General features: G+C 45.8%; 1 protein-coding gene across 1 annotated transcript in view; it reads right to left on the bottom strand.

Annotated features, from left to right (window-relative positions):
• The window catches only part of LOC121537061 (pleckstrin homology domain-containing family M member 3), a 63586-nt gene that overhangs the window by 12251 nt on the left and 35057 nt on the right, over positions 1–16278 (bottom strand). Inside the window, exons 5-6 of the mRNA XM_041844813.2 lie at positions 6370–6515; positions 4235–4428 (exon numbers count right to left, since the gene is read on the bottom strand). Coding sequence (XP_041700747.1) covers positions 4235–4428; positions 6370–6515 — 340 coding nt within the window. The remainder of the gene's footprint in view (positions 1–4234; positions 4429–6369; positions 6516–16278) is intronic.

Raw genomic sequence — 16278 nt, 5'->3', positions numbered from 1 at the left:
TACCGCTCAGGATGGAGACGTGTTCTGTCTCCTAGATATTAATGTACTTTGGTGCGAAAAGTGCAAATCAATCCCAGAACAACAGCAAAGGACCTTGTTAAGATTCTGGAGGAAACAGGTACAAAAGCATCTATATCCACAGTAAAACGAGTCATATATCGACATAACCTGAAAGGCCGCTCAGCAAGGAAGAAGCCACTGCTCCAAAACCGCCATAAAAAAACCAGACTACGGTTTGCAACTGCACATGGGGACAAAGATCGTACTTTTTGGAGAAATGTCCTCTGGTCTGATTAAACAAAAATAGAACTGTTTGGCCATAATGAACATTGTTATGTTTGGAGGAAAAAGGGGGTAAACTTGCAAGCCGAAGAACACCATCCCAACCGTGAAGCACGGGGGTCCCTTTTTCCTCCAAACATAACAATGTTCATTAGAACATTTGTGGGCAGAACTGAAAAAGCGTGCGCAAGCAAGGAGGCCTACAAACCTGACTCAGTTAAACCAGCTCTGTCTGGAGGAATGGGCCAAAATTCACCCAACTTATTGTTGGAAGGCTACCCGAAACGTTTGACCCAAGTTAAACAATTTAAAGGCAATGCTACCAAATACTAATTGAGTGTATGTAAACTTCTGACCCACTGGGAATGTGATGAAAGAAATAAAAGCTTAAATAAATAATTATCTCTACTATTATCCTGACATTTCAAATTCTTAAAATAAAGTGGTGATCCTAACTGACCTAAAACAGGGCATTTTTACTAGGATTAAATGTCAGGAATTGAATGTATTTGGCTAAGGTGTATGTAAACTTCCGACTTCAACTGTATGTTCAGAGAAGCAGGAGCATATGGCGTATCTCTACTGCAGACATATTTAGGGGAGACTACCTGCCTCTCACCCTGATTGCTGCAAAATATGTTTTGGCCAAATGACATGACAACCCACTATGGGTCTTCATAAGCACCTTCGTTCTACGTTCTAAAGAACATACCCTCAGAGAACCTCTTCCCAAAACGACAAATCACTGGAGACAGAAAAAGTGGTAAAAAAAAATCTGCATCATAACTCTGATATCTAACCTGAGTGTTTTTAAGCCTCCAATAGAGACATCCAGTAGCCGGCCAGTCTGCCGTGTGAATCCCTGCTAAATCCCCTGGTTTATGTGACTGTGTCATTTTCTCAGGGGCCTGCCTGCCTGCCTGTCGGCCTGTCGGTCTGTCTGCCTGTCTGTCTGTCCACAAGGGCTGGACAGTAACTCTCCTTCTCTCCTCGTCTCCTTTCCTCTCATTGGTCAAGTGTTTGCAGTGGTGGTAACCCCCAGAAACAGGCATGGCTAGCAAACAGAGCAGAGCCAGCTAGGAGGACACTTATCAGTGGTGACTTAGCACCTCGACGGGACTGTATCACGTCTGTCACACACACACACACACACACACACACACACACACACACACACACACACACAGTGTTGATTCTGCAGTGTTGACTCTTCCTGAGGGTATCAGTGCTGGCTCTGGCAGTGTAACTGACCAGCACACCCTGCTGGGGTAAGATCACATCCAGTCAGTCAGTGTGTGGTTTGATAAGGCTACAACTATTATATATTGATTACAACAGGTTCACTGTTTAATGGAGGTTCTGACTTCGGCTTATGTGAATAGGAGAGGAGATAAAGTATTGTACACTTAGTGTGAACTATGAACAATGTCTGTAAACAGTATGGTGCATGCCTGTGTGTTCATATGTATGTGTGCAGACTATCCACACATGTGCAGCATTTCTGTGTGTCTGAGCGTGTAATATGTGTGTGTATGCATTCGTGTGTTTGTGTGTGTGGGGTACCCGTGGGGTTCAGAGGTGTGTGTTAGATCAGCGCAGGCGGTGTGGGCCATGACAGCTCTCTCCCCTCTCCCAGGGGTTGAGTATAAACACAGGGCAGGCTTCCTCCAAGCTCCCTAGCCCTTTAGCCCTCTCCAGGGCCATGGTAGGCCTATAGAGGGCCGATGGATGGCCGGGGGAAGGTTTTAGCGCCACCGGCCTCATTAATCCTGTAGTGTTTTGAAGTGCAGGGCATTAGCCACTGCGGGCTAATGGTGTAGCGGTAAACATGGGCCCCCGGTGAGAGAGCAGCGTTCCGGGTTCACCACCACTGCCGTAAACATCATGGCTAGATAAAGTCACGCCTTCTTTCCGACAGCCAGCTGGGATAGCTCTGTGGGCCCAGGGTGTGTGTGTCTGTGTGTGTGGAGGAGTAGGAGGGTCTCAGAGCCCCACCCTCTCTGTTGGTTTCTGTCAGTAGGCTACTTCAAACAGACCTCAGCACAGCAGAGAGACAGACGTCAAAAGGACAGGTGAACCTGGGATGGTCTAAAGCAGGGTTCTTCAATTCCGGTCCTGGAGGGCCGAAACACTTCTGATTTTTATTTCTACCTGGTAGTTAATTGCACTCACCTGGTGTCCCAGGTCTGAATTAGTCCCTGATTAGAAGGAGAGGATGAAAAACAGAGGTGTTTCGGCCCTCCAGGACCGGAATTGAAGAACCCTGGTCTAAAGTCTACACTCACTGTAGACAGAGGACATAAACCTGTCAGTCACACTCTCAAAAACACATAAGAAGGACAAGTTTTAGTATATTGACCAGGACTGTCTTTAAAAACAAAGTGACTAACCTGGACAATATGAGAAGCTTCTAACCAGTTCTTTAGAGATGTGTTGAGTGTACTTCACAAAGTGCGAGTACAAGAGTATAGTGTGGGGAGGGGGTACGAAGAGTGTCTGCAGTCCATGGGAGTGACCCCATCCAGGGCAGTGAGCGTCCATCACCCCAGAGACAGGCCTTTTAGTCTGGACCCCCTCACATAAACACAATCCCCTCATTCCCATCATACAGAGAGAGCATGTAGAGGCCTTTAGGCCTACATTCACACATTCATACTCAACATGGGCTAGGAATCCTCGTAAAACTGACTATCCTACCGATCCTTGACTTCGGCGTTGTCATTTACAAAATAGCCTCCAACACTCTACTCAGCAAATTGGATGTAGTCTATCACAGTGCCATCCGTTTTGTCTCCAAAGCCCCATACACTACCCACCACTGTGACCTGTACGCTCTTGTTGGCTGGTCCTCACTACATGTTCGTCGTCAAACCCACTGGCTCCAGGCCATCTATAAATCACTGCTAGGCAAATCCCCGCCTTATCTTAGCTCATTGGTCACCATAGCAGCACCCACCCGTAGTCTGCGCTCCAGCAGGTATATCTCACTGGTCATTCCCAAAGCCAACACCTCCTTTGGCCGCCATTCCTTCCAGTTCTCTGCTGCCAATGACTGGAACGAATTGCAAAAATCTCTGAAGCTGGAGACTCTTATCTCCCTCAATAACTTTAAGCATCAGTTGTCAGAGCACCTTACCGATCACTGCACCTGTACACAGCCCATCTGAAATTAGCCCACCCAACTACCTCATCCCTATATTGTTATTTATTTTGCTCTTTTGCACCCCAGTATCTCTATTTGCACATAATCTCTTGCACATCTAGCATTCCAGTGTTAATACTATTGTAATTATTCTGCACTATAGCCTATTTATTGCCTTACCTCCATAACTTGCTACATTTGCACACACTGTATATATATTTTCTGTTGTATTTCTGACTTTATGTTTTTTTTACCCCATATGTAACTCTGTGTTGTTTTTATTGCACTACTTTGCTTTATCTTGGCCAGGTCGCAGTTGTAAATGAGAACCTGTTCTCAACTGGCTTACCTGGTTAAATAAAGGTGAAATAAAAATAAATAAAAAAATGAAGTCAACAAAGGGTCTTTCAATGGACATCAGACATACAATTACCATTCCAAACTTCTTCACTAGATTCATGTGTTTTATTAAATCCTACTTTGAAGTTTCCAGTCTCATAACACACCATTCTCTCTCTTCCTCCTTGATCTTCCTCCATCACCCTTCACTGTCTTGGCCCCACAACATCTTGCCCATTCACAACTCTTTATATCTGTAGTCACAAAATAACGTCTTGGGAGTTTTAGTTCAGTGCTAATACACCGGACTCAATTAACAATCAAGGCCTTGATTAATCATTCTTTAACTCCTCCCCTTTCCCCTGCCCCTCACCTTCAATGCCCCTCTCCCCGAGGTCCTCGGCTGGCAGAGCAGCAGCTGAACAGGTATGCTCTAAGGAGGAACTGGTTCTACCCCCCCCCCACTCTCACCTTCTACGGAGGTCCTCAGCAACGGCAGCACGGCAGCTGAACAGGTATGCTCTGAGGGACTGGAGCTGCTGTCTCAGGCGTAGGACTGCAGCCAGGCTTTCACAGTGTTCATACAGACACGGGTTCAGCTGCTGCACGTCCAGCAGGGGTTCCTCATACACAAACTCCAGGAACTCCTTGGCCTGCTTGGACACCTGGACAGGACAGGACACACACAGGGGAGGGATGGGAGGGCTGAGTGGTGGAGAACGCATAGGGATGTGGGGTTTTGACTGTGTATACATACAGTTGAAGTTGGAAGTTTACATACACCTTAGCCAAATACATTTAAACTCAGTTTTTCACAATTCCTGACATTTAATCCTAGTAAAAATTCCCTGTCTTAGGTCAGTTAGGATCACCACTTTATTTTAAGAATTTGAAATGTCAGAATAATAGTAGAGAGAATGATTTATTTCAGCTTTTATTTCTTTCATTACATTCCCAGTGGGTCAGAGGTTTACATACACTCAATTAGTATTTGGTAGCATTGCCTTTAAATTGTTTAACTTGGGTCAAACGTTTCGGGTAGCCTTCCACAAGCTTCCCACAATAAGTTGGGTGAATTTTGGCCCATTCCTCCTGACAGAGCTGGTGTAACTGAGTCAGGTTTGTAGGCCTCCTTGCTCGCACACGCTTTTTCAGTTCTGCCCACAAATGTTCTATAGGATTGAGGTCAGGGCTTTGTGATGGCCACTCCAATACCTTGACTTTCTTGTCCTTAAGCCATTTTGCTACAACACTGTAAGTATGCTTGGGGTCATTGTCCATTTGGAAGACCCATTTGCGACCGAGCTTTAACTTCTTGACTGATGTTTTGAGATGTTGCTTCAATATATCCACGTAATTTTCCTTCCTCGTGATGCCATCTATTTTGTGAAGTGCACCAGTCCCTCCTGCAGCAAAGCACCCCCACAGCATGATGCTGCCACCCCCGTGCTTCAATGTTGGGATGGTGTTCTTCGGCTTGCAATCACCCCCCTTTTTCCTCCAAACATAACGATGGTCATTATGGCCAAACAGTTCTATTTTTGTTTCATCAGACCAGAGTACATTTCTCCAAAAGGTACGATCTTTGTCCCCAAACCGTAATCTGTCTTTTTTATGGCGGTTTTGGAGCAGTGGCTTCCTCCTTGCTGAGCGGCCTTTCAGGTTATGTCGATATAGGACTCGTTTTACTATGGATATAGATACTTTTGTACCTGTTTCCTCCAGCATCTTCACAAGGTCCTTTGCTGTTGTTCTGGGATTGATTTGCACTTTTCGCACCAAAGTACGTTCATCTCTAGGAGACAGAACGCGTCTCCTTCCTGAGCGGTATGACGGCTGTGTGGTCCCATGGTGTTTATACTTGCGTACTATTGCTTGTACAGATGAACGTGGTACCTTCAGGCATTTGGAAATTGCTCCCAAGTATGAACCAGACTTTTGGAGGTCTACAATGTTTTTTGAGGTCTTGGCTGATTTCTTTTGATTTTCCCATGATGTCAAGCAAAGAGGCACTGAGTTTGAAGGTAGGCCTTGAAATACATCAACAAGTACACCTCCAATTGACTCAAATGATGTCAATTAGCCAATCAGAAGCTTCTAAAGCCATGACATCATTTTCTGGAATTTTCCAAGCTGTTTAAAGGCACAGTGAACTTAGTGTATGTAAACTTTTGACCCACTGGAATTGTGATACAGTGAATTATAAGTGAAATAATCTGTCTGTAAACAATTGTTGGAAAAATTACTTGTGTCATGCACAAACTATAGTTTGTTAACAAGAAATGTGTGGAGTGGTTGAAAAACAAGTTTTAATGACTCCAACCTAAGTGTATGTAAACTTCTGACTTCAACTGTACATATGTGTATGTGTGTGTATGTGTATGGTTTTGGGTTGTGGCACCACGTGGGGTTGTTTGGAGGGAAAATGTAACCTGGCCATATTCTCCACCATATACTGTGCATGGGTCGACTTCCCAATTTAAGATAAGCATGTGTAACTAGGGAACGTTCCCAAGTGTATTTTAGAGTGTTTCTGTATGTTTACTGTATCTGAATATGCTGGACATACTTCTGAAATGTGTGCATATATCACCATAGATTCTCACCTTGTGTCTGTTGGTGTCCCAGTTGTGCAGCAGGCGGGCAGGGATGAGGAACAGGTTGTCTTGGTGACAGCTCTGGCAGTAGTACCAGCCACTGTAGCAGCACACCTTGGCCTTGCCCCGCGACAACCCCACTGGCTTCTGACACCCTGCACAGAGATAGAGGGGAGATAGTGGGTAAGGGAGTGTGTGTGAGGGAGTGTCTGCGTGTGTGTCGGTGCGTGTGTCTACAGCTGAACTAAAGCACAAAATGCTCTCTGTATCTGGAGCTCAAAGGTGAGCAATAAAGTCCCTCATTTATTAAAAATGACCTGTTGGGTAAGGCACTAAAGACAGCTCATATTCAGGTCACAGAGAGATTGAAAATCCCATTTGCTATGGCTAATGATTAGAGAGGAGAGACCCAGTCAGTCTGGGCTCTTAAACACAGTGTTAATATGTATCAGTTTATGGCACCTCTTAATTGCCACACTAACCACGTCCAACCAAGCAAACAAACATCTATAACTATGAGAACCATCGAATTCCAGCAACATCCCCTGTTCAGTGAATTCCTCAAACCCAGTTGAGACTGAGGCAGAGATCAATAGGTTTCCCCACTCCTACCTGTAGTCACAACAAGAAGGGACTTCAATGCTCTGCTGTCTAATGAACACTAAAGAGAGAGATCCTAGGCTTCTAGAGGTTTAGTAGTGCTGCTATCCTCTGAAAACCCTCTGCTTTGTCTCGCTCTCTTTTATTGTTCCTGTCTGCATTCCCCCAAACACTCGGGGCCCTCGCCACGGGCGACGATCGGAACCCAAACAGGTGAACACGGCAATGGCAGGTATCTCTTATCCCCAGGACGATCTGGTAGGGCCGGGAGCGCCACGGAGGAAGAAAGGAATAAGGGAAGAGGGAGAAGGAAATGGAGGAAGGACCTCCGACGGATACAGACTTGCACGCTCTTGCTCTTTTTCGGTGGAGCGTGGTGCCGTCCTCTTTACTTCACAGAGACAAGAGAGGGGGAAGAGATCAGACATGGATAGAGAGAAAGAAAGAAAAGAGTCAGAGGAGAGGAAAAAGACAGAGAGTCTCCATAGCCGGACACTGACGGCGGCTATCAGAGCAGCAGATCAGGACCTAAGAGACTTAGAATGAACATAATACAAGTCTCTGATTTCTTCTGCTTTATCTGCTGAGGCTTTCTATGGGATGTTGTTGTTGAAGCTCTGTCAACACAGACCTGGAGGAACTGATAGACTGGCGCTAGTGCTCTAGTGGATACAGAGAGAAACCAAAGGGTAATGCGTGCCAAATAAAAATATATCAGGCTGGCTCAAGCCTATTCCTGGACCGACATTAGGCCTAGCACTTTTTTGGGGGTGTATTTTCCCCCTTTTTCTCCCCAATTTCGATCTTATCTCATCGCTGCAACTCCCCAACAGGCTCGGGAGAGGCAAAGGTCGAGTCATGCGTCCTCCGAAACATGACCCGCCAAACCGCGCTTCTTAACACCCGCCCGCTTAACCCGGAAGCCAGCTGCACCAAAGTGTCGGAGGAAACATAATTCAACAGGCCTGCCACAAGGAGTCGCTAGAGCGCGATGAGCCCCGGCCAAACCCTCCCCTAACCCGGACGACGCTGGGCCAATTGTGCACCGCCCTATCTGACTCCCGGTTGTGACACAGCCTGGGTCTGTAGTGACGCCTCAAGCACTGCGATGCAGTGCCTTAGACCGCTGCGCCACTCGGGAGGCCCCAGGCCTAGCACTTTTAACAGAGATTCTTCAATGAGCATTCTTTTTAGTTCAGGCGTAAGATGAATTTGGGAGTAATTGGTTTAACATTCACCACTGTGTACATAAGGGACATCAATGTAAAAACCTTACAGATTGCAAAGATTACATTAACCCAATAACCTCTCCAGCCAACATCTTAATTACAAACTCTGGGGACAAACTTTGAGGCCCATTAGTTTCTAGTATGATTCAGTCAGAGTGAAAGCTGGTGGAGAACACAACCCAAAGCAATAGAAGAGGCTCCATTATAAATTAGTCAGATAAATGACTAAGCAGGGACCGATGTGCTGTGCCCCTGTTTCTCTTGGAGAGAGAGACCATCTCCTCCTTATGCCTTCCTAAACCCAAAGCAATATGGCATAAACACTCTGGCTGAGGTTAGGAGCTAGCCACGCATCATTCAGCCGCCATCAGGCACACTGGAGCTAATGTCAACTTGAGGTTTTTGGGGCAGGGACCCCAAGCTATAAAAAGAGAGTTGGTGTCTTCCCCCCTCAACTCTAGTCCCCTCTTTACCATCCAACCCTGAGCTTACACACACACACACATGCTCTGGTCCTGGAGGCTGCAGTGCGGCGTGTACCACAGACCACGCGGCGGGGTGTTGTGTGTCGGGGCTGCCCTGTAATCAGTGTAGGAGCGCAGCACAAACCCACACTAACCACTCCGCTCCATAAATACATACACACATCCCATCCACTCCCCCAGAAAACAAACCAGCCTGCTGCTGCTCTGATGCCCATCAACTCAACTCACTAGGGCTGGATTTAGCCATTGGGGTTTTCTGAAAAGGGTTCCTCCAAGTGTCCTCGGAAATTATTGACAGCATTCACTAACATTGTCGTTTACACAACTACACCTTGGCTTCTGTATAGGCTAGATTCTATGAACTAGGATCCAGCATGTCTAAATCTGGACGGTAACTTGTTGTGTTGGATGGTGCCTTGGCGATGCAGATCCTATACTAATGATGTGGATGATGTGGCTTATTTTAGTGAGTGTGTGATGGATGCTAAGGCCTCCATGGACAACGTCCAGCAGAGAGGAGAGGATGGTCAGTGCCAGCGGCCAAATGCCCTGTAACTGCTGGGAAGGAGCTGGCCACTAGCGAACCACAGCCGGCCCGGCCGCTGGGTCTGCTGTCACTGTCAGTAAAAAAAGAAAAAAGAAAAACTCACACAAAAAAAACAATCATAAACGCATATCGATCTACATTTTAACATTTGACATTTTAGTCATATAGCAGATGCGCTTATCCAGAGCGACTTACGTACTGGTCTCCGATGGGAATCGAACCAACAACCCTGGTGTTGCAAGCGCCATGCTCTACCAACTGAGCTACATCCCTGCCGGCCATTCCCTGCCCTACCCTGGACGACGCTGGGCCAATTGTGCGCCGCCCCATGGGTCTCCCGGTCGCGGCCGGCTACGACAGAGCCTGGATTCGAACCAGGATCTCTAGTGGCACAGCTATCACTGCAATGCAGTGCCTTAGACCACTGCGCCACTCGGGATGCCATACTTCATGGCTATGTCCTCCCCAAAGCCACAGCTCACTAACACAGCTAGGCACATTCTAGTAGACTTCTAGGGTAGAGGGCAGAGGGACAGAGCAGTGGTGCTCATGGGAACAACATGCCCTCTAGGATAGCCTATGCACACCAGTGTGGGAAAGAAGAGGAATAAAACCATGGACCCACCATCTCATGCTCCCACTTGAGAGGCCACCGTAGGGATTCCCCAAAACCTCCAGTGTCGCCTCAAAATGGCTGACACTGAGGGGAGGAGAGGTGATGGGAGGAGATGGAACGAGAGAGAAATCCACTGTTGTAATACTGAGGCACCCCAGGTCTACCTGCTGCTATGATGAAGCTGTAGCCCCTCAGGTCCCAGTCCCACAGCTAGAGAGGGTCATTCTGTTCTGTCGTCCCCAGAGAGGGGCTCCTACTCAGCCACGCTTTCAACTGTCCGACGGTTTACACCACCGCACTGCTGGGGGGACATTGACCAGTGTGTGTCTGTGTGTGTGTGTCTGCATGCACAGGGGGCAAAGACAAGAGGCCTCTGCTTTGATGTATCTCATTCAGGCAGACGAACACTTGTGTGTGAGGGAGAGTGAGAGTGCTTGTGTGTGTGGGAAGGGTGGGGGATGCGCTGCCCATCTTTTGATGTGAACGCCCACCTCTTCCCCTAACACCCCCTTCCACATACAGATTCCCACCCAACCCCAAAGCCTCTCTCCTTTCCCAACCTCTCCCTGGTTGTCCCTCTGCATACTGCAGTCCTCCTCGTCCCTACAAAGCCCTCTCCTCTGAGGACCCTGTGAATCCACACAGGCTAAATGACCGGGGTCAAGCAAACTTTGAGAGGAACCTGGGGGTACATTCAGCCCCCTATAGAGGGGTAGAGGTGGTGTTGGGGGGTAATCAGGCTTCAAACGAACATCGGCAACAAAAAAACAACCCTGTGTTTCCCCATGTGCAATTAGCTGAATAAATATTGCTTATTAAATGCTGTTTCAGTATAGGTTTGATGTGAACAATCACTTGCCACATATGCATGTGGCGCAATTCTTATGAAATAATATGACAAAGACAACACGTGGGTGGAGGGGCACTGGCCTTTCATGGTAGGGTCCTGGCCTGCATGACTGGTAAGCAAAAGTAACTGCCCAGTGATTCCAGATTTCTATTAAATATTACCTAGAATTACTAACAATGAGTGAAATAGTACAGTGGGGAAAAAAAGTATTTAGTCAGCCACCAATTGTACAAGTTTTCCCACTTAAAAAGATGAGAGAGGCCTGTAATTTTCATCATAGGTACACGTCAACTATGACAGACAAATTGAGGAAAAAAAATCCCAAAAATCACATTGAATGATTTTTTATGAATTTATTTGTAAATTATGGTGGAAAATAAGTATTTGGTCACCTACAAACAAGCAAGATTTCTGGCTCTCACAGACCTGTAACTTCTTCTTTAAGAGGCTCCTCTGTCCTCCACTCGTTACCTGTATTAATGGCACCTGTTTGAACTTGTTATCAGTATAAAAGACACCTGTCCACAACCTCAAACAGTCACACTCCAAACTCCACTATGGCCAAGACCAAAGAGCTGTCAAAGGACACCAGAAACAAAATTGTAGACCTGCACCAGGCTGGGAAGACTGAATCTGCAATAGGTAAGCAGCTTGGTTTGAAGAAATCAACTGTGGGAGCAATTATTAGGAAATGGAAGACATACAAGACCACTAATAATCTCCCTCGATCTGGGGCTCCACGCAAGATCTCACCCCGTGGGGTCAAAATGATCACAAGAACGGTGAGCAAAAATCCAAGAACCACACGTGGGGACCTAGTGAATAACCTGCAGAGAGCTGGGACCAAAGTAACAAAGCCTACCATCAGTAACACACTACGCCGCCAGGGACTCAAATCCTGCAGTGCCAGACGTGTCCCCCTGCTTAAGCCAGTACATGTCCAGGCCCGTCTGAAGTTTGCTAGAGTGCATTTGGATGATCCAGAAGAGGATTGGGAGAATGTCATATGGTCAGATGAAACCAAAATAATAACTTGTTGGTAAAAACTCAACTCGTCGTGTTTGGAGGACAAAGAATGCTGAGTTGCATCCAAAGAACACCATACCTACTGTGAAGCATGGGGGTGGAAACATTATGCTTTGGGGCTGTTTTTCTGCAAAGGGACCAGGACGACTGATCTATGTAAAGGAAAGAATGAATGGGGCCATGTATCGTGAGATTTTGAGTGAAAACCTCCTTCCATCAGCAAGGGCATTGAAGATGAAACGTGGCTGGGTCTTTCAGCATGACAATGATCCCAAACACACCGCCCGGGCAACGAAGGAGTGGCTTCGTAAGAAGCATTTCAAGGTCCTGGAGTGGCCTAGCCAGTCTCCAGATCTCAACCCCATAGAAAATCTTTGGAGGGAGTTGAAAGTCCGTGTTGCCCAGCGACAGCCCCAAAACATCACTGCTCTAGAGGAGATCTGCATGGAGGAATGGGCCAAAATACCAGCAACAGTGTGTGAAAACCTTGTGAAGACTTACTGAAAACGTTTGACCTGTGTCATTGCCAACAAAGGGTATATAACAAAGTATTGAGAAACTTTTGTTATTGACCAAATACTTACTTTCCACCATAATTTGCAAATAAATTCATTACAAATCCTACAATGTGATTTTCTGGATTTTTTTTCTAATTTTGTCTGTCATAGTTGACGTGTACCTATGATGAAAATTACAGGCCTCTCTCATCTTTTTAAGTGGGAGAACTTGCACAATTGGTGGCTGACTAAATACTTTTTTCCCCCACTGTATTTAAAAAAAAATTGTAATCAAGTATGTTAAAAATCTGCTTTTCTGTGTTGGACTGGTGTTCATGCAAGTAGACCGCTGATTGGCCAGCTCATTGTCCTCTAGACCGCTGATTGGCCAGCTCATCCTCCTCAGGGAAATGACAACATGGTCTATGAGGAAATAGTAAGTATTTTTTTAAAATGGTCACAAATAGGAGTATAGGACGAGTCAACAACATTATTTGGGAATGAGTAAACAGAATATGAACTTTTAAAAGTGAGATGTTCACTGGACAGATACTTTAAGCCTGCCTTGTACCAAAAAGATCAAGGTCCTGGAGTGGGGTCAAATACTTATTTCCCTCATTAAAATGCAAATCAATTTATAACATTTCTGACATGCGTTTTTCTGGATTTTTTTGTTGTTATTCTGTCTCTCACTGTTCAAATAAACCTACCATTAAAATTATAGACTGATCATTTCTCTGTCAGTGGGCAAACGTACAAAATCAGCAGGGGATCAAATACTTTTTTCCCTCACTGTAGGTCTTCAGTTCAATATTCATCAAGAACTGATTAAAAATGTGTGTGTTTAGCCATGCCCAGAATTGTTTTTGAAATTTTGTTTCTGGTTGATGTGAGTACAGATGTAAGATCTTAATTTGACCCATTTCTCACAGCAGGAACATAATGTGAAAATGTAAATTATTGTGTGGATTATAATGAACAGATATTTTTGTAGGGGTTGATATATTTTTAGTTAAGGCAAATCAAGTCTAACATTTTAATGTGGAAATTACAAACTCTAGAAGCTTTTTTAAACCTAGAATACACTACAAGTTTACTGCAATAACAGGGTGATGAAATTAAGACCCTTCATCTGAAGCTTTAAGACGCCATGCCAAAAGTCCTCATTACAGGCCGCTGTTCTAACAAGGATATTTTGACTTCGCTCTCCAGTCAAAAGAATAGCCGAGAAAGAAATGGTACAGCACATGAGATTTGAGTCAGCTTCTCCTCCCCAATCTGTCCTTAATGCCATGTACTCACAGCCAGAAGAGGACTGGCCACCCCTCAGAGCCTGGTTCCTCTCTAGGTTTCTTCCTAGGTTGCTGCCTTTCTAGGGAGTTTTTCCTGGCCACCGTGCTTCTTCATCTGCATTGCTTGCTGTTTGGGGTTTTAGGCTGTGTTTCTGTATAGCACTTTGTGACATCTGCTTTTGTAAAAAGGGCTTTCTAAATACATTTGATTGATTTGGCTAGCACATGGAAGGACAGGGCAAGGCAGTGGGAATGAAGGCAGGGAGATTCAACTCAAGGATTGTTTTTGGTTGTTTTGTAGCATTTTTTTTGGTCTATTGTGCTCTGGCCTCTTTACAAATTCCTAGGCCACTAAGTTGCTGAGACCTGATGGGTAATTAGTAGACACCAGAGCCCAGTTGAAAAGAGGGTGCACATGCTCCCTCAACCTTCCCCCCAGAGCCCCCCAGAATCACACACACAGGCACAGGATGAGGCGGGGCCAATCCACCATCCATCATCTATCCTTTATGTGGGCTAACAAATTGGGGCCAGAGGGTGTCGGCCGGTGGGGCAATGGGGGACAGAAGAGGCACAGGGTGCTCAATCACAGCCCCCAAATAGACAGAGGGGCAAACGCTACAGTAATGGGGACCCCTGAACCCCCCCTACACTCCCTGGACATTGTGCTCTCTATCAGACCCCACAATGGTAACTTTCCCACTCTCCTCTATTTCTCCCACTTTCCCTCTATTTGCCTGTTGTCCTCACCCCTCCTCACCGCACGTCCCCTAATCCCCCTAACAGAGGCCAGGGATATTTGTTTAGGGAAAAGCCATTAAACTGTAATACAACAGGCTGGCTCCTGACTCTCCATCCAAAGCTAAGTGACTGACAAGAACAAGCAGTCAAAAGGAAACTGGCACTCTACCAAGGAGCCAGGCAAGGGGATTGGGGAGGGCGGGAAGAGATAGAGACAGGAAAAAGAGAGAGAGCGAGAGAGGGAGATAGAGGGGGGACAGAGGGTGAGAATGAGCCAGAGAGAAAGAGAGAGGGAAAGAGTAGAGTTCAGTGAACACAGTGACAGCATGAGAGACTGCGTGAGTCTGAATGAACGAGAAAGAGAGAAAGGAGAAATAGGGAGAGAAAGAGAGCGCATAATAAAAGGGTTTTGTGAACAGAGCATGGAACAAGCTGTATCCAGCTGTTATTCTTTGCTTGTCTCTCATTCAAACAGGTCTGCAGCCAGAGCGAAAAGAGCCCCTGTATCAAACAATTAGCTTCCGCATTGACGATAGCATCCCGGCTTCCTGGGCGCCTGTCTTTGATTATAAAAAATGAATTCTTTCCTCCGCTTTATGCCGGCCAATTATCGTCAGGTGCCCGCTCCCCTTGTTCAGTGGGCCTTTCAGACGGCATGCATTAATAGAGCACTGGTTACAGAAGAGGAGGAAAGCACCTCATTCATCCCCTTTTAGTGAGCACTGATTTCACACCCAGAAAGACCAAACACAGAGCCGCCATAGCACCATTTACTGAGCTGTCAGACAGAAGAGAGGGCTATCTGGTAGTGAGATATCAGTTAGGGTACACTGAGGCTGAGGGAATGAAACTGATATAGTGGTGGAGACATCTCTAGGGGGAATTATGAACTGTAGCTACCTCTCTATAACTCCTACAAACATACAGGTCATAAGCCTAGTAAATACAAAAAAAAGCTGCTACAGTTAGTCAGTCAGCCAGCCAGCCAGCCAGCCAGCCAGTGTGTGTGTGTGAGAAAGGTGGTTATTTGGGGAGGGGGGTCTGTGACCCCCAGTGGTGTAACAGGTGACTGGTCTAAGCTCAAAGGACTGGTGGTGGTGGGTGAGAGCCCCAGACACCTTGATCCCCAGCCGTCTCCCAGCCGCCCTTTTGAAGCCAACCACAACAAAGCTGCCTTGCCAACAAAGGCAACGCCACCGCACAGGACTCTGGGTAATGCCATGTTGTCGTGCAGTGGAAAATAAAGAGAAACAAAATAGGGGTGTGTGTTTGTTTGGGTTGAGGTGAGGTGAACTCATAAAATTACAGACCCCCAAAAATCTGATGGTCTACCAAGTGTTCCATTGGAGGGTTGCTGTTTGTCTGTCTGTTTGTGTTTGTTTAGTTGGAGGGAAAGGGGCAGTGACTGGATATATTGATACACCATCCAAAGTGTAATTAATAACTTCATCATGCTCAAAGGGATATTCAATGTCTGCTTTTCTTTTTTTTTACCCATCTACCAATAGGTGCCCTTCTTTACAAGGCATTGGAAAACCTCCCTGGTCTTTGTGGTTGAATCTGTGTTTGAAATCCACTTCTCAACTGAGGGACCTTACAGATAATTGTATGTGTGGGGGACAGAGATGAGGTAGTAATAAAAAAAGAATGTTAAACACTATTATTGCACACAGAGTGAGTCCATGGAACTTATTATGTGACTTGTTAAGCACATTTTTATTTCTGAACTTATTTAGGCTTGCCAAAACAAAGGGGTTGAATACTTACTGACTCAAGACATTTCAGCATTTTTTTATGAATTTGTAAAAATTCGAAAATCATAATTCCACTTTGACATTACGGGGTATTGTGTGTAGGCCAGTGACTAAAAACCAACAAAATGTGGAAAAAGTCAAGGTGTGTGAATACTTTCTGAAGGCACTGTAGATTGGAATGAGAGATACAAGGCCTACAGTGAGGGAATTAAGTATTTGATCCCCTGCTGATTTTGTACGTTTGCCCACTGACAAAGACATGATCAGTCTATAATTTTAAT

Source organism: Coregonus clupeaformis, chromosome 23 (assembly GCF_020615455.1).
Source record: "Coregonus clupeaformis isolate EN_2021a chromosome 23, ASM2061545v1, whole genome shotgun sequence".
NCBI classification, from domain to species: domain Eukaryota; kingdom Metazoa; phylum Chordata; class Actinopteri; order Salmoniformes; family Salmonidae; genus Coregonus; species Coregonus clupeaformis.
This window is presented reverse-complemented; position numbering and strand designations above follow the sequence as displayed.